At 54.8% G+C, this 21297-nt stretch overlaps 1 protein-coding gene across 1 annotated transcript; it reads right to left on the reverse strand.

Annotated features, from left to right (window-relative positions):
- Nucleotides 1-9435: 9435 nt before the first annotated feature.
- Nucleotides 9436-10948, reverse strand: LOC144248557 (olfactory receptor 14A16-like). Its single transcript, XM_077790658.2, has one exon. It carries the CDS (start codon nucleotides 10730-10732, stop codon nucleotides 9800-9802), a length of 933 nt encoding a protein of 310 aa, XP_077646784.1. The 5' UTR covers nucleotides 10733-10948; the 3' UTR covers nucleotides 9436-9799.
- Between the last annotated feature and the right edge of the window lie 10349 nt (nucleotides 10949-21297).

Here is a 21297-nt window from a genome sequence, read left to right on the forward strand (position 1 = left end):
CTCCTGTGTCAAGCATCCCTGTAATAGCAATTGTCTTTTCATTACAAGTCAACTGACAAGTAACAATGGGCCGATCTCGGCTCAAATGTTTCACCCAAGATGCATGCACTTCTGCTTGATCACCAGGAAAAGAGTCCCATTTGTTGAACACCGGCATGGCTTGCCTTTCTGGATGAGATGGCAAAGCCATAGCTCGAGCAATCGGTGTGTTTTGTGGAATTGTCAGAGGTGGTCGCAAGGCTTTTGCCGTGACCATCAGCTCCTCATTATGGTTTGCTGAAATCAAAGATGGATAAACAACAAGTCCAAGGATACTGCTCCTGTCCCTGGCCATTATTAAAAAATCCTGTCTTTTCCAAGAAGTCCCTGTGACACCTGTAGGTATCACTGCATGGCTATTGTCCAAAAGACACAACAGTTTGGAGGTTGGTAAGACGCATTGGAATCCGGGTGGTACCAAGTCTGGGTCGCTGGGGATTTTGGAGATTGCTCTGCTGAGGGGTTCTGTTTGTTGCTCCCCGAGGATTGTTCCTGTTGGTTCTGTGTCACTGCCAGGATTTGTGTCTGAGAGCGCTGGCGTTGATTCGCGCTCTTTTTTCCATTTCCCGGAATAGGAAGAAGTCTCCCATCCATATCTGTCTGTGAGTGACACTCACTTGCGAGATGTTTCCCTCTCCTGCATCGAGGGCAAAGGTCTGGTGGCTTGTTGGGCTTTGCAAGTTGTGGGCAGTTCCTTTTAATATGTCCTTGTGCCCCACACCCAAAGCACCGTCTTTCTGCATTAGGGTTGCCCTTTGTATAATTTGCAAGAGCTTCCCTAACACGTTTTTCAATTCGATCCCCCAAGTGTTCCTCCATGATGGAAGCAACATGTTGTGGTGTCCCCACCTTGCTGCACGCCTCGATCATGTCTGCCAAAGTGGCCTGGTGCGGCATCATGCTGATGATCCGTCTGCACTCCAGATTGGCATTGGAGAACGCGAGGCTTTTGACCAGGTGTGGTTTCGCTCCCTCCTCGCTCACCTGCCGCTCCACCGCCTGAGAAAGACGATCCACAAATGAAGAAAACGGCTCCAAAGGACCCTGTTTGATCTCGGTGTAGATGGTGTCCTGGACCCCCGCTGGAGCAATCTGAAGAATCGCCCTCCGTGCTGCCTCTTTGATGTCGCTGAGCACGTGACACAGGAGTCTCACTGCCTGTTGAGTTGGATCGTCCTCAGGAGGATCACCAGCAAGCTGCACCATGGTGAGGTTCGCATTCGGCCTGCCCTGGTATCTGGCTCTCAGCTCCTCCAGGGATCTCCTCCACGCCTTCTGCCACACGAGAGCTTGGGTGTCTGTAAGAACTGATGTCGCAAGATATTTAAGATCATACGGTGTTAAGTCATACATTCCAAAAATACTTTTAAACATTTGCTTGAAATATGGTGATGACAACCCATTGTCCCGAATGGCCTTAGCTAAATCTTTGATTGCTCCACGGTCCAGGCGTTCCCATCTCGGGTTTTGGCCCTGAGCGTCATAGTTCACCGGCATCATTATAATTCCCGAGCCCTGCAATAAACCTTTCTCTTTCTCCAACTCTGCTCGAATGTCCTGCCAGTCCACTTTTGCGCTCTGCAATGCTGTAAATTCAGTGGGTACTTGCCTGTAGAGTGGAGTCATCTGCTGTGGCTGCAGTTCTGGTGCAGCAGCACTCACTGATACCAACGGCGTCTGCAGCATCTGCGAAGATGAAGGCTGGAAGTCTCTGGAGAAAAGTGAAGCGTCTGCTGTGGAGGAGAACACACGACTGCCCTGCATTATTTGGAAAATTTTTGGAAGATGAACCAACAGTTCTGGCTGTGACTCCAAGGCTGTGCTTCAATATTGTAAAAGCAATTCAACAACCCCCTTTGATATGAAAATTGACTCTCCCTGCCCCGAAAGTTTGGCAGACCTTGATTTTGGAATTGTCCAAGCTGGAACACCCTCTGAAGCAGTGATGCGTATCGTTTCCTCCCGTTGCTGCGCCTCAGCAGAAGTGTCCTGAGTCCCGCACTGTTCCGGTGTCAGTGGAGGTTCCTGCTGCCGTGCAGATGTGACCTTTTTCACCCTGGAGTTTTTCTTATAAGAAACTGGAAAAAAGTCCTGCAATGTCACAGTCTCACCACTGGGTGGCGCAGTGCCTTGACCGGACAAGTTCTGTGCCGCCTGTTGCAATGTTGTGGTTCCGCCGCTAGATGGCGCTGCCGCCTGACCAGCTGAGGTCAGAACCGCACTCTGCTCTTCAATCTGCACTTCGATAAACATTTGAGCATCTCTTCTGTCAACTGATTTACATTTGCAAATCCCGCACTAATTCCCGATAAACCTTTGAGCATTTCTCCTAATAACTGATTCACATTTGCGATCCCTGCAGTCGGTGAAACTGACTCTCGTTGCAATAACTGTTCTAATTTGGCCATGTCAGAAGCAGACAGGGTTTGACTGTGAGCTTGGGCTGTGTGTTGCTATGGGAACAATAATGGAACGGTGCCCTGAGGAATGCTTACATCCTGGCCACGCCCCATCCCTGCCTGCGTCATCTCAGGGGAGTGATCGCTCCTGCTCCGACCCCGGCTCTGCTTTGGCCTCACTCCGCCCCGCACCGCCTCCGAATCAGAGCCACTGCCGTCCCCCCCAAGGCTGACGCAACCACCCTCTTGTTTCCATTCCAGCCCTGATGTCTCTGTCTCACTTTGCCCGTCTCCTGGCTCCATGCCAGCACCCACAGCCTGTGCACACTGGCTCCGCCCCTGTGTGCCCGTCCCGCGCGTTCGAAATGTGAGAAATCCCCTCCACCCATGGCTGTCGGGTTTTGCTCAACCTTCGCGTGCATGCCCGCTGTCTGAGCTGCAGCGAGGAACGCCTCCCGCTGTCCCTCTGCCGCTTCCTCAGCTGCCCAGGCTGCCGCGGTCAGGGAGCTAAGTTCCCACGCCCTTTGGGCGGCCGCTTCTGCGGCTTCACGGATTCTCGACATTGAACGCATCCCCGGGCGCTCCGAGCGTACCACCGTCGCACTCGCACCCCCCGCTTTCACCCCGATCCGTCCCGCCCCCACCGCTCTCCCCGGCCTCGTTTCCTGCGCGGGCTGTTTTGAACTCCCAGCCTGTGCAGATGCGAAAGCACTTTCCTCTCCCTCCTCCCCCTGCTCTGCACTCACGTTTGCACCTTCCCCCACCAGAGCTGCCGCCGCCGCTGCCGCCCCCACCGTGGGTTTGGACTTGGGCAATGCCTTCCTCCCACTGAGGGTCGCGGCTGTGCCTGGCTCGCCCGCCTCCATCTGGGGAATTTCTGCATCGAAGGAGCTTAGGGACTCTTGGGAAACTGAGGAACAGTGAGAGCCCGGGGACACGGGACGCGATGGGGTATCATCTCCCTGATGTTCCACAGGAAGCAATCCTGCCTGTCCTGTGTCTGTGTTGAGAGGGGCTGTCCCGAGCTGCTGGCTGGACTGTCCCCCCCCCGTTTGTCACCAGGAGCCGTAGCTGCCTGGCTTGAGCTGCCGTATTGTGAGAGTGACTCTAAAACTGTTCTTGCTGAAGATAAAAGTTTTGCAGCAAGCTTATTATTTTTTATAGCCTGATAATATAATTGCTTATTAATTTCCTGCCAAAAATTTGGCTCATACAATAAATCTGGATCTGAGTGTGGGAAGTTACACCGCACCCATAATAATAAATCTTTCAACTCCTTTTGAGCAATCTCTACCAGATGGGCAGAGATGATGCCCTGGAAAGCAGATACTATTTCTTTTTCCTCTTGGGAGAATTCCCCCCCCATGTTCTTAATTTTGACCGTTCTCACCAAAAGCTGTGTCGGCTCGAGGTCAGTCCGGAGATGGCACTGATCACCGTCCAGCAGGTCACAGGTGAGAGATCCCAGGCGCGCTTCTGGGTCGTCTCCTCCCTGGAAAGTCCCCGAGATGAGTTGTTTCAGTGAAGGTCAGGTTCTTATCTCGAGCTGTCTGCTCCCTCTCTTCTTGGAATTTGCTGCGAGTGTGTGCTCTGCTCTTCTCTCTTTTTTTTTTATTTTTTTCTCTTCTCCGCTGATGCAGGTTGGAGGTTGTTTGATGTTTCTTTTTGGTCTTCTTGCTGGTGCCCACCCACAGGGACGCCAGTTGTGAGAACCCCGGGTTTGGCTGGGGTTCTCGTGTGGTGGTAGAGCTTTTCCTCCAACCCGTGTTCCCAAAGGAAAACTCTGCAGCCTCTTCTTGTTCGGTCTCAAGATGTTTTATTGCTAATTATCTAACAGATTAGGTTCTCGGGCTGCGGCCCTTTGGTCAGTGGCCCAGGCAGAGACGCACACACTCCTGACACCCTGACTGTCCGGTGTCTTCTTCTCCTCTCTCCCCGCCCAGGGCTGCTGCTATCTTTTATAAGATATATTACGTATAACATGTTTACAATTATTCCCCAATACCTATTACCTACGTTACCAAATGTTTTTCTATTCTAAACCAATCTGTGAGTGCCAACATCACCAAGAACATGGAGGTAAGGAAGAAGAAAGAAGAAGGATGGGTTCAGCCCACTTTCCTCCATCTTAGAACTTCTGACCCCCATGTACAAAGTAAAAACCCCCCTGTACATGCACTAAAACCCCCCTGTACACTACCAAAAAATATTTCCCTCTACTTTGTGACTACATTTACTATACTATCTAGCACTTTGTGACTGCTTGTTCCACCTTCAAAATTGGTAATTCATTCCATGGTTCAAACTCGAAATCACAGCTAAATCCAGCTGCCTGCTGGGGTCCAGACTGCGTCTGACCACGGCCTGGAACCTCTAAAAATGTTTGAGAAATATTTTGAGTTCCCACACCGTGGCACCTGTGGGGCTGCACAGACAGTCCTGCCTGGGCTCTGCCAGCCTCTGGGCCAGCAGAGAGGCGGCCAGGGCTGGCCATGGCTGGGAACAGGCCCTGAGCCCCGCAGGAGGATGGAGCTGGGCCACAGCCAAACTCAGCCCAGGGCAGAGCTGGGCTCAGCAGCCAGGGCTGCCCAGGGCTGGCACAGACAGAGGCTGGCGCTGACAAATGTCCTGGGCCCCTCCCTGCTCTGTCCGTGCCCCAAGGACACAGAGCAGTCTCCTCTCTCGGGCTTTTGCCTGTTTTCAATGCCTGCCCAGGTGCTGGCCCTGCCCCACAAGGCCTGGGCTGAGTCCTGCCCCTGCCCGCTCAGCCAGGCTGAGATGGACACTGATGGTTCCTGTGCCAGGCTCTCCCAGCCCAGCCCAGCTCCCTGCCAGCTCTGCCAGCTGCCCTGAGCTCTGGGCAGCACCAAGGGCCTCTCCCCAGCACAGCCCAGCTGGCTGTGGCCCCACAGCTCTGCTCAGCCCAGGCTGCTCTGGGCACTGCCCCACGGCCTCAGCCCCTGCCAAGGGCACAGCAGCAGCTGCAGCTCAGCCAGGACTCAGCCCCACCATGGGGGAAGGGGCTTGGCCAAGGCCAAAGGAGCTCCCTGGCTGCCCTGCTCCCCTCTGCCTGAGGTGCTGAGAGCTCTGCAGCCCCTCCTGCCATCCCATCTGCCCAGGCCAGCACAAGAGCCCCGGCCCTGGGGCCCTCCAGAGCTGCTCCTGCTCCAGGCCCAGGGCCCATCCCAGAGCTGGGGCAGCCACAGAGCTGTGCCCATTTCTGCTCATTGCTGCTCTGATGGGGATGCATCCTCAGCCACTTGGAGGTAACTGATGAATTTTCCTACTCCAGAGGCCTTTTCTTTCTTGAGCTCTTCAGTTCAGGAATTCAGTGAGAAATGCTCATAAATATTTGTTCAAAATACCCAAACACTGCTTGGGTAGCACCTCGAGTGCTTTGTCCAATTCTGGGGTCCCCAATTTAGGGAGTGTCAGAGTCCAGGACATCCCTCTGGTTGTCCTGGCTGTCTTGAGACCCTGGCAGGGATCTTGGAGACCCTGGTAAGAAGTCAAAAAACATCTGTGGCTTCAATTTAAGCCTGTGGAAAGCTGTCAACTCTGGATGATGAATTACAAATCACAAGAGTTTTAGTAGTGTGATATTTGAACTAACACAGGATGGAAAAATAGAATTTTGGGATCTTTAGAATGGGGTTCAGGGGACAACATGGAGGGATTTTGTCGTGTCCTAACCTTCTTGTTCTTCTTGTCCTCCATGTCTTGGTGTGATAGTGGCACTTTTCTATTGGTTTAAGGTAGAGATCCACTGTCTAAGATAGGTGATGGGAATTGGTGAAGAAATTGTAAACATACACACATCGTTTTGAGTATATAATGTGGGAACTGCCCAGGATCCAGGCCAGACTGATATGGCTTCTGTACTAGGCAGACCACAGCAGTTCAGAGAAAGAATATACAGATAAGAAGAAATAAACAACTTGAAAAAAACAACTAAAAGCATTCCAAGACTCCTCATTTAACTGCGTTCGGGCTAGGGAAGCAAAGACTCTTGGACCTCTCTTGGGGTCACCCTGACCTTCAGGAACCACAAGAGAGAGAAATCCACAAGGAAGGACATGTTGGGGCTGGACTGTGTCCACAGAAGGGCAAAAAGGCTGGGGAGGGGTCTGGAGCACAAGTCCTGTCAGAGCGACTGAGGGAGCTGGGGTTGTTGATCCTGGAGAAGAGGAGACTCAGGTGAGACCTCATCACTCTCTACAACTCCCTGACAGGAGGCTGCAGCCAGGTGGGACTCGGGGTCTTTTCCCAGGGAACAGGGACACGGCAAGAGGACACAGCCTTCAGCTGCACCAGGGGATGTTTATGCTGGACATCAGGAAATATTCTTCACACAAAGGGTGACTGGGCATTGGAATGGGCTGCCCAGGGAGGTGGGTGAGTCACCGTCCCTGGAAGTGTTTCAGAAAAGACTGGATGTGGCACTCAGTGCCATGGTCTGGGTGACAAGGTGGTCTTGGGTCCCAGGTTGGACTCGATGCTCTCCAAGGCCTTTTCCAGCCTGGTTGATTCTCTAATGATTGTGACACTGCACGGCCCAGGGGAAGCAAAGGGCCATTGTGACACTGCGGGGCCTGGTGGCACTGAGAGGACTACGGTGACACTGTGTACGACATGGCACCACAGAGCCACGGGGCCACTGTGACACTGTGGGGCTGAATGGAAGCAAGGAGTGCATTGTGACAGTCTGGGTCCTGGTGGGACCACAGAGGCCACTGTGACCCTGCAGGGCCTTGGGAACCATGCAGAGATTTGTGACAGAGCAGGACCTCGTGTCATAATGGGGCCATGGTGACACTGCAGGGCCCCATGGAACCAAGGGGCCAGTGCTGCGCATCAGGGACTCCTGGAATGAAGGAAACATGTTTGACACCATGGTGGCCCTTGGGACCAAGAGGCCATTGTGACACTGTGGGACCAAGGAGAGCATTGCTACCCTGCCAGACATCATGAAACCAAGGATCCACTGTGACACTGCAGGGCCTTGGGGGACCATGGTGACATTGTGACACTGCAGGGCCCAAGGATCCAAGGGACTTTGTGACACCAAGGGTTCCCATGGAACCAAAGGGACATTGTGTCACTGGGAGAACTCATGGAATCATGGAGACCATTGGGACACTCTGGGGCCTCATGGAACCCTGGTGACACCAAGTTGTCTGGGAGTGTGGATCTGCTGGAGGGTAGGAGGGCTCTGCACAGGGCCCTGGACAGCTGGATCCAAGGCCCAAATCCAACAAGGTGAGGTTTAACAAGTCCAAGTGCCGGGTCCTGCACTTTGGCCACAACAACCCCTGCAGCACTACAGGCTGGGGACAGAGTGGCTGGACAGCAGCCAGGCAGAAAGGGACCTGCAGGGACTGATGGACAGCAGGCTGGACATGAGCCAGCAGTGTGCCCAGGTGGCCAAGAAGGCCAATGGCTCCTGGCCTGGATCAGGAATGGTGTGGCCAGCAGGAGCAGGGCAGTGATTCTTCCCCTGTGCTGGGCACTGGTTGGGCAGCACCTTGAGTGCTATGTGCAGTTCTGGGCTCCCAAATTTAGGAAGGATATGGAGGGGCTGGTGCGTGTCCAGAGAAGGGCAACAAGCCTGGGGAGGTTTCTGGGGAGAAAGTCCTTTGAGAAGCAGATGAGTGAGCTGGGGTTGTTGATCCTGGAGAAGAGGACGCTCACGGGAGAGAAAGTGGGGTCAGGGCAGAGCTTAAACTTGATGTTATCCAAGGACTTTTCCAACCTTGAGGATTCTGTCATTCACTGAAACCACCCTTGGAGCAGTTGCAGGAGGAACCCTGGGCCTCCTCTTCAGAAGCGCCAGCAGCCCAGGTCCCTCAGCTTCTCCTCACAGCCCCAAAGCCCATCCTGTCAGTCCTGCAGAGCCTCTGCAGCTCCTCCTCACTGCCCAGAACAGGGAGCCCCAGAGCCAGACACAGCAGCCCAGATGTGCCCCCCTGGCCTGGGGTGCCTCTGGCAAGGGAGCAGCACCAGGCACTGCAGGAGCCTGCAGACAATTCCTGCAGCACTTGTGGGATGATCCTGCTCCCCAAGGGACGTTCCCATGGTGCTGACTCAGGAACTGCAATGGGGAGTGGGGTCAGAGAGGAAAGGGCAAACAGGGATGGGCTGTGTGCACGGGAGGGAACAGGGTTGGGAAAGAGGAAGAAATTTGTAGAAGGAAGAGTAAAGAAAGCAAAGGGGAAACTAAGGAAATGCTCAGGGCAGTTTGGAGGTGGCTGCCAGGCAGCCCTGGCTCTGAGCAGCAGTGTCTGCAGTGGGACAGGAAACTCCCAGCTGATGGGAACAAACTTTCTGGCTGACTGCAGAGGCCAGGACAAAGCTGAGTGGTTTCCCTGGTGTCCCCTAGCCCTTCCTGGCCCCAGGGGCTGATGGCATTTGTGCTGCCTCAGGTCCATGTCCCCACAGCACCAGCATGGGGGTGCTCCCGCCTGCTGTGTGCAATGCAAACAGGGGCTGCTGAGCCAGTGCTGCCGTGTCTGTGCCTGCAAGGATGCGGCACCTCTGTGAGCTGAGGGAGAGGCCAGGGCTGCAGAGGGGGGATGTTGTTGGCAGCTCCATGAGGACGCTCTGGGACGCTGCCCTGGGCTGTGCAGCGCACTGGGGATGGATCAGCCCCTGCTCTGCTGCTCCTTCCCGTCTCCCCCAGGGCCCTTGCAGAGCACCAGCCATGCTCTTTGCCCCCAGCCTGCCCACGGCCAGCCTGGGGCTGCTCACGGGGGTTTTCTGTGCTGAGCATTGGCCTGGCCGTGTTCTTGAGAGAGCCTGGGCAAGGAGCCTGGAGCCCCCAGGCCCTGGCCTGAGGCGTCAGCGCTGCCCCAGCAGTGCCCATGGCCTGTCCCTGCTGCAGCCCCGGCACTGCCACCCCCAGGACTGTGCCCGGCCCCGAGAGCACTCAGGCCCTGCAGCAACACCAGGGCCACCAGGGCAGCGGGGCAGGGCCACGGGAGCAGCACTGGCAGCACCAAGTGCTGCTGCTCCTGGGCACAGCTGCTGTGCCAGCACTGATCTGCCCCAGCTCTGCACACAGACATTGCTGCTGTAGCTCCAGAGAAGGCAACAAAAGGGCATCTCTGCAGAAAACACTGCTGGGACATCCTTTAGTTCCCTGAAAGCCACTGAGAGTGGTTTGAGAGCCCCTCATTGACAGAGTCTGTGGCCACAGGGAAGGTGGAGAGAAACAAAATGAGAAATGGCACAAAAAAATTCATTTATTGTGGACAATATAAAAAAAAAAGTAAAACAAAGAATAAGAACCTGCAAAATGAAACCAAAAAGAAATATCAAAGATGACTTTTATTACAAGTGTTTTGCAGAAATTGGCCGACAGTTTAATGTCCCTGAAAGCATCCAGTCATCAGTCTCCCCACTGCAGCCTTGAGCTCCTGGTTCCTCAGGCTGTAGATGAGGGGGTTCAGGGCTGGAGGCACCACCGAGTACAGAACTGACACTAACAGATCCATGGATCGAGAGGAGATGGAAGAGGGTTTCAGGTAGGCAAATACTGCAGTGCTGACAAACAGAGAGATCACGGCCAGGTGAGGGAGGCAGGTGGAAAAGGCTTTGTGCCGTCCCTGCTCAGAGGGGATCCTCAGCACAGCCCTGAAGATCTGCACATAGGAGAAAACAATGAACACAAAACAGCCAAGTGTTAAACAGGTACTAATAGCAAGAAGCCAAATTTCCCTGAGGAAGGATTTGGAGCAGGAGAGCCTGAGGATCTGTGGGATTTCACATAAGAACTGGCCCAGGGCATTGCCCTGGCACAGGGGCAGGGAAAATGTATTGGCTGTGTGCAGCAGAGCATTGAGAAAGGCACTGGCCCAGGCAGCTGCTGCCATGTGGGCACAAGCTCTGCTGCCCAGGAGGGTCCCGTAGTGCAGGGGTTTGCAGATGGACACGTAGCGGTCATAGCACATGATGGTCAGGAGGAAATACTCTGCTCCTAGGAAGAACAGAAAGAAAAAGAGCTGAGTAGCACATCCTGTGTAGGAGATGTTTCTGGTGTCCCAGAGGGAATTGTGCATGGCTTTGGGGACAGTGGTGCAGATGGAGCCCAGGTCACTGAGGGCCAGGTTGAGCAGGAAGAAGAACATGGGCGTGTGCAGGTGGTGGCCGCAGGCTACGGCGCTGATGATGAGGCCGTTGCCCAGGAGGGCAGCCAGGGAGATGCCCAGGAAGAGGCAGAAGTGCAGGAGCTGCAGCTGCCGCGTGTCTGCCAGTGCCAGCAGGAGGAAGTGGCTGATGGAGCTGCTGTTGGACATTTGCTGTGGCTGCACATGGGAATCTGTAAGAAAAAGAATTATGGAATAGTAGAGTGTGGAGAGGACTTTAAATATCCCAGCACAGCTTATGGGAATCTTCCCCCCACTGACTGCCCAGGGCTCTGCTGCCTGGAGCTGTCCCTGCCAGCAGTTGCTTCCCTGTGCCCAGGGCTGACTAAGGAGGGGTGAACCGGCCCAGGTCGGAGACGGAGCAGGTCAAAGCTCCGTGTGTTTTTCTTTCATTTGTTATTTGTTCAATATCTGTTCACCCCCCCCATCCCTAATCTCCTCCTCTCCCCAGTTGTCAATCTTCCCTAGCTCTCCCCTAACCCCCTCATCTCCAAGTTGTCAATCCTCCCTTTCCCTGCCCCTTTCCCTGGAACCTTCCCTGTCATTCATCCTAGCCCCCTCCTCTGCTTCCAGAGCATTCCCTGTCTATTTAGTGAGGCTCAACACCCTATTGATTACTTTGTGCTATTCCACTCCCTTGCTTCCCCTGATAGGTTTGTCATATGTTAGTCCTGCCCTAAACTCGTCCCCTGCTATTCCTTTATTGGTTGCTGTTCCTATACCCTTCCTCCTGAATTCTTGTATAAAACCTCTGCTCCCGCCCCCGAGGGGGTCTTGGGGCTCACTGAATAAAACCATCCTGTTCACCCCCAAGTCCCGTGTCGCCTTCGTCTGTTCCCGCGCCACCAACTGGGACAGCAGAGCTTCACCGGGGGAGCGGCCGCCCATTCTCTTCCCTCTCGCCGCCCAGCATGGCAACGCTCGGGGTGCCGCGGCGAGGGGAGTGCCTGCCGCATCATAACACAGGGCTGAGCCCTGCCAGAGCTGCCAGAGCCCAGCCCAGCCCTGGGGGCTCAGCTTTGCCCTGCAGACCCCTCCCAGCTCAGGCACTGCCCAGGGGCAGCTCTGGCTCTGCAAGCTCTGATGGCAACCTCAGAGCAATCCTGAGCAGGCTGGAAAAAGCACAAAGATGATGCATCTAAGGGGCCCTGTGCTGAATTCTGTTACTGCCTGGTTTATTCAGATGTGAAAAAAAACTTTTCTTTTTCTCAATATGAACTGAGAGATGCATACCTATGGGGAATTCCCCATCCAGGCAACAAAGATTAGTACTTAAGAAAACAGAAATTTCCCATTTATGCAGTTCCTGTCTTGCTATGCTCCCTGTATAATCCATTTGGAAAAGATCTGGAGTTAAATGCCATGCTGGGAACAGTCCTGAACAATACAGCATCCTCACCACACAAGGAGAACATTCCAAGACTTACCAGCTGTCTCCTTCCCCCCAGATCTTGTCCTCCAGCGCTGGGAGCAGCTCCAGGGCCGGCTGAGAGCTGTCCCTGGCAGGCAGCAGAGTCCCTGGCCCAGCACAGCGCCCTGGGCTGCAGGACCCTGCTCTGCAGGACAGCCCTGGGCACCCCTGGCTGCTCTGCACAGGAGATGAGCAGAGAATGCACTCACAGGGTCTGTGGGCATTGGCATGTTCCAGCTTTAGGAGATCTCTCCAGGAGCTGCAGCTGCATTGTCCTGCAGCCAGAGGTTCCTGTGCCAAGGGCTGGCAGTGATTCTGCCCCAGGCACTTCTCAGCCCCTTCCCAGCCCTGACTGATTGAAGCTCTCTGTGCCTCTGTGCTGTGCTTGGGCTGGCTGCAGGCAGTGCCCCAGCCCTGCTGGGCTGGCAAAAGAGCTGCTCAGCAAGAGAAATGTGCTTTTGAAGCTCTCCTTGGTTACCAGGATCACCCTCTGTGCCAGGAGCCCGGCCCAGCTCAGCAGCACAGACACAGCACAAGGACTTTAATGATCCTCTGGGGCTTTGTGCTCAGCCCTGAACATCAGGCCCTGAGAGGGAGCTGCAGAAACCTCTGCAGAACTCCAAGTCAGAATCCAACTCCAAAGTTTCTTGGACTTTTAATGGGTCCCTCTGAGGGACACGACTGAGAAAGTGTCCCCAGGCCCCAGGCAGAGCAGAGAACTGGAGGCACTGATGCCAGGTGGGGACAAAGAGAAGCCAAGTCTTGGTGCCCTGGGGCACAGCAGGGTCTGTGCCACCAAGAGCTGTGAGGAGACACCTTGTCCTGAGGCCCTGGGGCCTCCTGGCACAGCCCCAGCCAGGCTGGGCACTGTCAGCCCCTGCTCCTGCCCTCAGCATCCCCCCCTAGCCCACATCCCAGTGGCCTCAAGGATCTGCTGGAAGGATTCCCTGGGGAGCCTTGGTCAGGAATGGCCCTGGGGGCTCCTTCATGCTCCCAGGGACTGCAGGTTTTTCAAAGGACTTTGGCTTTTGCTTTTGTCTTGCAGTCTCTGAGAGCTTTCTGCAATCCTGGCCTCCAATATTCTGCTGTAATTAGTCCCTGGAGAGGCTTTGTCAGGAACAACACTCAATGGGGCCCATTAATGCTTCAAGGTACTTCATTTCTTTTAAGGTACTTGGTGTTTGCCTTTTGATACAGACTGTGAGAGGTTTGTGCAATCATGGTCCCAATTATCTGCTTTAATGAGTCCCTTGAGAGCTTTGTACTGACACTCAGTGGGGCTCATGAATACATTGAGATTCTTAACTTTTCTAAGGTACTTTGTATTTTCCTTTCCACCTTGAGAGTTCTTTGTGCCATTTTCAGTCTCTGAGAGGTTTTTGTGCCATCCTGGCCTCCAGGTTTCTCCTCCAAGGACTCCATGAAGAGCCTGTGGTATAGATGGACCTTTGTGGTTCCCATTAATGCTTTAGACTCCAACCACTTTGGGGTTTTCCTCTGACTTTGACTCCAGGAAAGGTTTGTGCAATCTCCTCTCAGGCCCTGAGGTTCCAGGTCTCAGCTCCAAATGCACCACGGGGCTCATTAGGATCAAGCAAGTCCTGAAAAACCATGGGTATGCCTCAATTTCTCTCTGCCCTCGTGCAGTTTGTCAGGAAGTTTCTGTAGTGGTTTTGGTTCACCATTTTGAGATTTCTTGGCCAATGCTTCAATGAGTGTGGTGGGTTCAGTGTTGGCTAATTACCAGTGCACTCACTAGAATATACTTACTCATTTCCTGCTGTGAAATAGGATTAGGAGAAAGGCAAAGTAGTCACAGAATTTTAAAAGGGTATAAATAAAATTGTATTAACAATAACTAAAGAACGAGTAATAAGAATTAGAACAAAACTTTCAGAACACTTCCTCTCTCCATACAACCTGACAATGTAAAGAGAAAAAACCTAGAATTTTCAGTCACTTTGCCACCTCTAAAATAGTCTTTCTTCAGTTCACTTCGGGAGAGAAGTTCTTCTTGTTAATGTTTTGGAGACTTCCCTACAAGAAAACAGTTATCTCATGGCTTTTCATTTCCACAAATAGCAGCTGCCTGGAGAAATCTGCAATCAAGAAGTCCCTCCCATCTTTTCCCACCTTTTCCCACAGCTGTGCTTATGGGCCAGGCCGAGTTATGGGATATTAGTTTAAAGATGAGCTGTTTAAGAGCAAAGGTTCTCTTCATCTCTTCCTGAAATCATCTTCATCTCTGGGAACAGAGGTCTTTTTCTCTCTCTGAGGGCACAGGGTCTCATCACTGGTCTCCCTTTCTCTGTTCATGCCTCTCATGGGAGATCACAGCTACTTCAACATTTCCTTACTTTAGCATGGAGGCCTTTGCTGAAACAAGTCATTGCCCTATATTTTTCAATCCCTTACAGGGAAAAAGAGAGTCTGATATATCAATGACATCCTTCTCCATAGCTTAACCAGAATATTCCAGCCCCAAGATCAAGGCATCTCCTCATCCCTCCCATCTGGGACTCAACTTCCTCTTCCCTGCCCTCAGTGTGTTCATGCTGCTCCTCTGTGTGCCTGCCCTGTGTCCTTTTCTCTCACTGGAGGGAGGATGGCAGCACTGGCAGAGTCAATATCTCCTGGGGCTGCAGATGGTTCCGTGAGCCCGGCCGGGCTCGGTGCTTGCGGCCGGAGCTGTTTTGCCATGGAGGTTTCTGCAGCGGCTGCGCTGGGGCTGTGTCAGGCTGGGCCACGCTGGGGCAGGGCCAGGATCTCAGCAGCCAGGCCAGAGCCCAACAGCAGCACGGCCGGGGCCGATGGCTTCTCCTGCCCTGCCTGCCGGCTGCGGGCGAAGCCCAAGGGCGGCAGAGCCTTGGCCGAGCCGGCCCGGCCCGGGGCTGCTCCTGGGGCCCGGCGGATCCTGGCCGGGCCCGGGCTGGCGGCGGGGCAGGGCTCGGCAGGGCCAGATGTCAGCACCCGCAGCCACGGCCCGGCCTCGGCCCCGCGGCCTCCCCTGCCCTGCCCGGCAGCCGATGGCGCCTGGCGGCTCCCTGGGAAGGGGCCCGGCCCCACGGCAGGAGCCGCCCGGCCCCACGGCCAAGACGGGGCTGGGCCGGCCTCGGCACCTCTGTGGGGCCAGAAGGGAGAGAGACCCAGCCAGGCTTTCTCATCTCTAACTTGTGTCTGCACAGAGGCGTCTGCAGCTTCCTTAGTGCTTTAACAGACTGACAGCTCTCAAAGCTAATTACTGATTGGTTTTTGTCAGACACAGAGGAAACTGCTAGCAGCTTCTCTCAGGACATCACTTCTATGATGCAAAACCACCACAGCAGCACAGAGCACAGAGCTCCTTTGTCCATATGCAGTGGCCATGTGCCCAAGGCCTCAGAACCCCTCCTTGGGAGATCTCTGGGCCCTATCCAAGGTGTTTTCAAATGAAAACATGCAGCTCATAGTCTAAGAAAATCACCAGAGGACAGGGCCAGCCTGACCTTTCTGTCCTGGCTACTTTTGTCTGGGAGCAATCCTTGGATATATGGAATTTGGGAGGCAAATTCTAATTTTGGCCATGGTTCCTGGACATGAAGACCTGTTCTTTTCCATAGGAATAAAGGAACAGAGCCCTACTGTTTCCCCGGGTGGATGAGAGATGATCACCAGAGGACATGGCCAGCCAGAACTGGGAGGATTTTTTCTGCAAGATAGCCTTGCATATAGGAAATTTTTTATTGAGACTACCAATTTTGACAATGGGTATGTTAAGAGAGGGACAGTTTTTTTCCAAAGCAAGGAAAGCACAGAGCCCCAGTGCTCCAGGAGCTAATGAGAGGCAGCCCTTGGCATCCCAAGATCAGCCAGACCTGTCAGGTGGCCCCTGGGAGGCCAAGCCAGCCAGACCTGGTCCATGTTCCCTCAGTTCCATGGGGCCCCACAGTGTCCCAATGGTCCCTGGCTTCCAGGAGGCCCTGAGGTGTCACAATGCCCCCTTGGTGACACCAGGCCCTGAAGGGTCAGAATGGTCTCCATGGTTCCATCAGGCCCCACAGAGTCATAATGGTCTCTGGGTCCATGAAGCCCCGTGGTGTCACCATGGCCCCTTGGTTCCATGGGCTCCAGTGGTGCCACAATGATCCCCTTGGTTCCATGAGGTGCCACGGCATCACAGTGATCTCCATGGGAAGGGAAGAACCGAGCCCCAGTGTGGCAGGGGCAGCCACCAGAGGCCAAGGCCAGCCAGGCTTGATGGTACTGGCAGATTTTGGCTGGGAGCAACTCTTGGATAGACAGAATTCTAGAGGTGGAATCCCAATTTCAGGCATGGACACCCAGAGTAGAAGGACAGTTCTCTGCATAGGAAGAAAAGCATGGAATACTGGTGTTTCAAGGACAGATGAAAGGCGGCCACCAGAGGCCTAAGCCAGCCAGACTTCTCTGTCCTGGTAGCTTTTTTCTGAAAGCAGCCCTTGGATACAGAGAATTTGGGAACCCAAATTTCTGCCATTTTTGTGTACATAGGGATCAATTTTTCTATAAGAAGGAAAAGCACAGAGGCCAAGTGTTTCTATGGGAGAGGAGAGGAGAGGAGAGGAGAGGAGAGGAGAGGAGAGGAGAGGAGAGGAGAGGAGAGGAGAGGAGAGGAGAGGAGAGGAGAGGAGAGGAGAGGAGAGGAGAGGAGAGGAGAGGAGAGGAGAGGAGAGGAGAGGAGAGGAGAGGAGAGGAGAGGAGAGGAGAGGAGAGGAGAGGAGAGGAGAGGAGAGGAGAGGAGAGGAGATGAGAGGGACAGGCGAACGGAAGATTTCGGGATGTGACGGAAAGAAAGACCCCTTCCCCCTCTCACCCTGCAACATGTTATCCATTACCCCAAAGAATGTAACCACACCTAACCCAGTAGTTTTCCACTCCTGACTAACCCTAGAGACCCTACCAACCCCCCCTGACGTAGCAGAGTCCCCCAAGACTATTTAAACCCATAAGATAAGATAATAAAGGCTTTTCGACCGTCCACCACATTGGTGTCCAGCGTGTGTCGTTAGCCCGAGTGGCCCAGGGGAGACTGGGCTGCCGTGCTGTTCTTTGAAACCAGGTCGCCTTGCCTTCCCCTGAAGGCAACATAACTGGTGCCGAAGCCCGGGAATAATTCGCTCGGGTAGCGGGTGTCGCCTGGACAAGAGCAGCGGCCAGACCGGTGAGACTGTGTTCTCGGCAAGGGAGACGTCCCAGGACCCGCGATCATCATGGATGCCATCGCCAGGGTCGTAAGTGAGGTTCATAAGCAATGGGGAATTGAGTGTAAGCTCAAAGACTTTTATCTTGCTATAGCAAGGCTGCTTGAGCTTGGGGCAATTGAACGCCCTGTGGATGTTTTGCATCCGGAGATATGGGAAAAATGCACAGCCGCGCTGGCCGAGGACACGAAATCCTCAGGCAGCGGCAAATGCCTTAAGGCATGGGGAAAAGTAGAGAAAGCCCTGCGCAGAGCAATAGAAGAGCAGGAGACATGCAGCGCAGCGCGTACGTGTTTATTGGTTACACCCAAGCTAGGCGTAGGAGCGGCAACGCAAACAGCCCCTGAGGGTGACCCGCCCGGGAGCGGGGATCCGGGGGGGCCCAGCGCATCACCCCCCTCCCCGGGCCGGGGCCCGGGGCCCCCCACGGAAACCTCCCAAAAATCCGCGGCTTCCCCATCCGCCCCGCCACCGCCAGTCAGTGACCCAGTACCGGAGGTGCAGCAGCGCGCAGAGCTCTGTTGGCAGGGACTGGCGGGGGAAGCCAGAGCCGCGGGAGCCGCGGCTCGGGAGGAGATGCTGCCCACGCCGCCTCCATACCCCTTTGAAAATGGCGCCGGCAGCCAAGGGGAGGGGCGGGGCGCGGGCATTCTCGGTGCGAAGAGCCCAGAGGCGCGGAGTTTTGCTAATGCGCGTGTGCGGGAGAAAGAGGAGGAGAGCGGCAGAGGGCTCGGAGCCGATCGGCAGCCGCGCCTGACGCCGTTACCATGTAAGGGGGAAACCCTCCCCTGCAGGAGGCAGGGCGAGCCCGGGGGGCGGCAGCGGCGCCACCCCCGGGGGGAGGAGCGGGGTCGGAGCCGCACAAAACGGCACCGAGCCCTGGAAGTTTGCTGGCATTCGACTTCCGACTCGGAGTCCGGCAGCAGCTCCGGCAGCTCGGAAGAGCTGACGGGAGCCGGCTGGGACTCTGAGACGAAGAGAATAGAGCCAATGCAATTTAAAACAAAACCAAGTAAAGCTTTAAGCCGCACCGAAAAGCAGCCACAATACGAACCAGCCCAGTTTACCGACTGGGGAGAAATAAAAATAGCCTGTGCCGAATGGTCCCCAGCGGCCACCGTACAAGCCTTCCCAGTGAGGATCACCGGCCCGGAAGGGAACCAGCAGAGGGTATATGCCCCGGTAAACCCAAAAGATGTACAATCAATTGTCAAAGCCATTGCAGAAAAAGGAATCAATTCGGCCATGGTCTCCACATTAATTGATGGTCTTTTTAGTAATGACGACCTGCTTCCCTTTGATATCGAGCGAATAGGTCGCATGATACTTGATGGTGCGGGAATGATTGTGTTTAGACAAGAATGGGAGGATAATTGTACAAAGCTATTAGCCCAAGCATCTGGCGCGAGGCAGCCACTACGCGGATCGACTTTATCCAGGCTTATGGGAAAGCACGATGATATGATCACGCCTCAGCAACAAGCCACGCAGATGCGGGCTGAGGAGGTCAGGGTGACCACTCGGGCTGCTAGGGAGGCTATTCGTGCAGCCTCCCGGGTCGTGGCCAAGCTGTCGCCGTGGTCCTCCGTGAGGCAGGCAGAGAGCGAAAGCTTCACGCAGTTTGTGGATCGCCTGCAGGCAGCAATAGACTCCTCCACCCTGCCGGCAGAGGCAAAGGACCCCGTGGTATCTGACTGCTTGCGCCAGCAGTGCAACTCTGTCAAAGATATCTTACGTTCCCTGCCAGCTGGAGCCAGCCTGGCTGACATGATCAGACATGTAGTGAGGGAAGAACACCTGACACCCATTCAGGCAGCCGTCCACACCCTGACCAGTGCCATGGCGTGTTTCAAGTGTGGTGAGGCAGGTCACATCGCGGTGAGCTGTCCCCAGCCGGCACGGCAGCCCGCCGCAGCGCCTCCACCCCAAGCACGCCCGAGAGGAGCCCGTTGGAGCTGCGGGAGGAAAGGACATCTAGCCAAGGAATGCAGGTCCCGGCCCCAGGGAAACGGGAGAGGGAGGGGGCGTGCGGGCTGCACTCAGCCTCCTCCCGCTGCGAATGCAAGGCAGCCCATCTATGCCAACCCCCAGTGGGGCGGGGCGCCCTTATACCCCATACCCCCACAGGAGACAGCCAGCTTCGTACCCTCGCCAGCGAATTTCGCAACACAGCCTGCGGTACCTTCGTACCCACTACCGCCGCAAGCAGCGCCTGTGCCGCAGGGTCAGCAGGGGATGCCCCAGAACGGGACCCCTGGGTGGCCCTGGCCATGAAAATAGGGAAGGAGCCACCGAAGGTGTGGGGGACATGCCGCCTTTATGGCAGTCAGGACCCCCATGTCATAGGGCTTCAGTTTTGGGCAGACACAGGAGCAGACTGCTCGATTTTTCCCCAAGCACTGTGGCCCCGACACTGGCAATGCAAAGAAGTCCCCCCAGTGAACGGAGTGGGAGGGCCGTCCCGAGCTTGGAAAAGCACCCAATTAGTAGCTATAACGCTTCATACAAAAAAGGGACCAGAACAAACAGTAGCAATCCACCCCTACATTTTGCAAAACTCTCCACCCCTGATAGGAAGGGACATCCTTGCTATGTTAGGAGTCAGGATTACAAATTTATAATAAGGGCCACTGCTGTACACCCACTGCTGCAAATCAAACTGACTTGGAAATCACCAGACCCCATATGGGTCGAGCAGTGGCCCCTGTCAAAGCCTCGAATGGCAGCCTTGCTGGAACTGGTCGACCGCGAGCTGCAAAAGGGTCACATAGAGCCCTCCACCAGCCCGTGGAACACCCCCGTGTTTGTAATCCCCAAGAGATCTGGAGAAGGTTATCGTCTCATCCACGACCTGAGGGAGGTGAACAAGACAATCCAGCCCATGGGTCCAGTTCAAACACTGCTGCCCGCGAACTCAGCCATCCCCGAAGGGCAGCCATGCGCAGTGCTGGACATCAAAGACTATTTCTTTTCAATACCCCTGCATGCTGAGGACAAAGAACAATTTGCCTTTTCCATCGTGTTCCCAAATGGTGAGCGACCCAACCTCCGCTTCCAATGGAAGGTGCTACCACAAGGTCTCGTAGACAGCCCAACCATATGCCAAATCACCGTAGACAGGGCACTGATGCCAGTCCGACACTCCCACCCTGCTGCAACCATCATTCAGTACATGGACGACATCCTCGTCGCTGCACCATCAGCAAGCCAAGTGGACCACCTAGTGTCCACGATCACAGAAACTCTCCAGGCCAACGGCTTTGAGATCGCGAACACAAAGATCAAGAGAGGACCGTGCGTGACCTTCCTGGGAGTGGGGGTCACAAGTTCCTACGTGACTCCACCCAGGATGAAGGTCCACCGAGACATCAAGACCCTCCATGACATGCAGCGCCTTGTGGGATCTCTACAGTGGCTCCGCAACATCATCCTAGTTCCTCCAGAGGTCATGGACCCCTTATATGACCTCCTGAAAGGAAAGCACCCCTGGGACCCCAAGGAGCTGACACCACAAGCAACGAAATCCCTCAACTTCATAGAACATCAGATGTCCACTGGCATGCTTGCCAGGTGGAACCCAAGTGTACCGCTAGATTTATACGTCCACTTCACGCAGAAAGGAGGAGTGGGAGCACTGGCCCAAGGACCTTCCGAAAAATCCCAGCCGATCCAATGGGTGGTCCTCGGAAGACCAACTCAAGCGTTTTCCCCAGGAGTCGAATGCGTTGCTAACCTCATAATGAAAGGCAGGAAGCTCGCCCTGAGACACCTGGGGACCGAGCCGGCAAGGATCCATCTCCCCTTCCGCAAGCAACCGACTGTAGAGTCAACTGCGATATCGGAGCACCTGGCCCTCGCTCTCACTGGCTTCGGAGGAGAAGTCTCCTACGCCACCAGACCACCTTGGACCCAGCTACTGACCATTGTCGACATAGACGTGCCACCAAAGGTCATAGACAGACCACAGCCAGGACCGACGGTTTTTACAGACGCCTCCTCCACGACTTCTACTGCAGCAGCGGTGTGGCAGGCAGAAGAAACATGGCATTGCATCAAAACTTGTGACTCCACGCTGTCAGTGCAAC

The sequence above is a fragment of the Lonchura striata genome, chromosome 36, assembly GCF_050655825.1.
Source record: "Lonchura striata isolate lonStrDom1 chromosome 36, ASM5065582v1, whole genome shotgun sequence".
Taxonomy (NCBI): Eukaryota; Metazoa; Chordata; class Aves; order Passeriformes; family Estrildidae; genus Lonchura; species Lonchura striata.

What these genes read in the sequence shown, in the direction of transcription:
- LOC144248557 (XM_077790658.2), bottom strand. Translation starts at nt 10,732, where the DNA reads ATGTCCAACAGCAGCTCCATCAGCCACTTCCTCCTGCTGGCACTGGCA.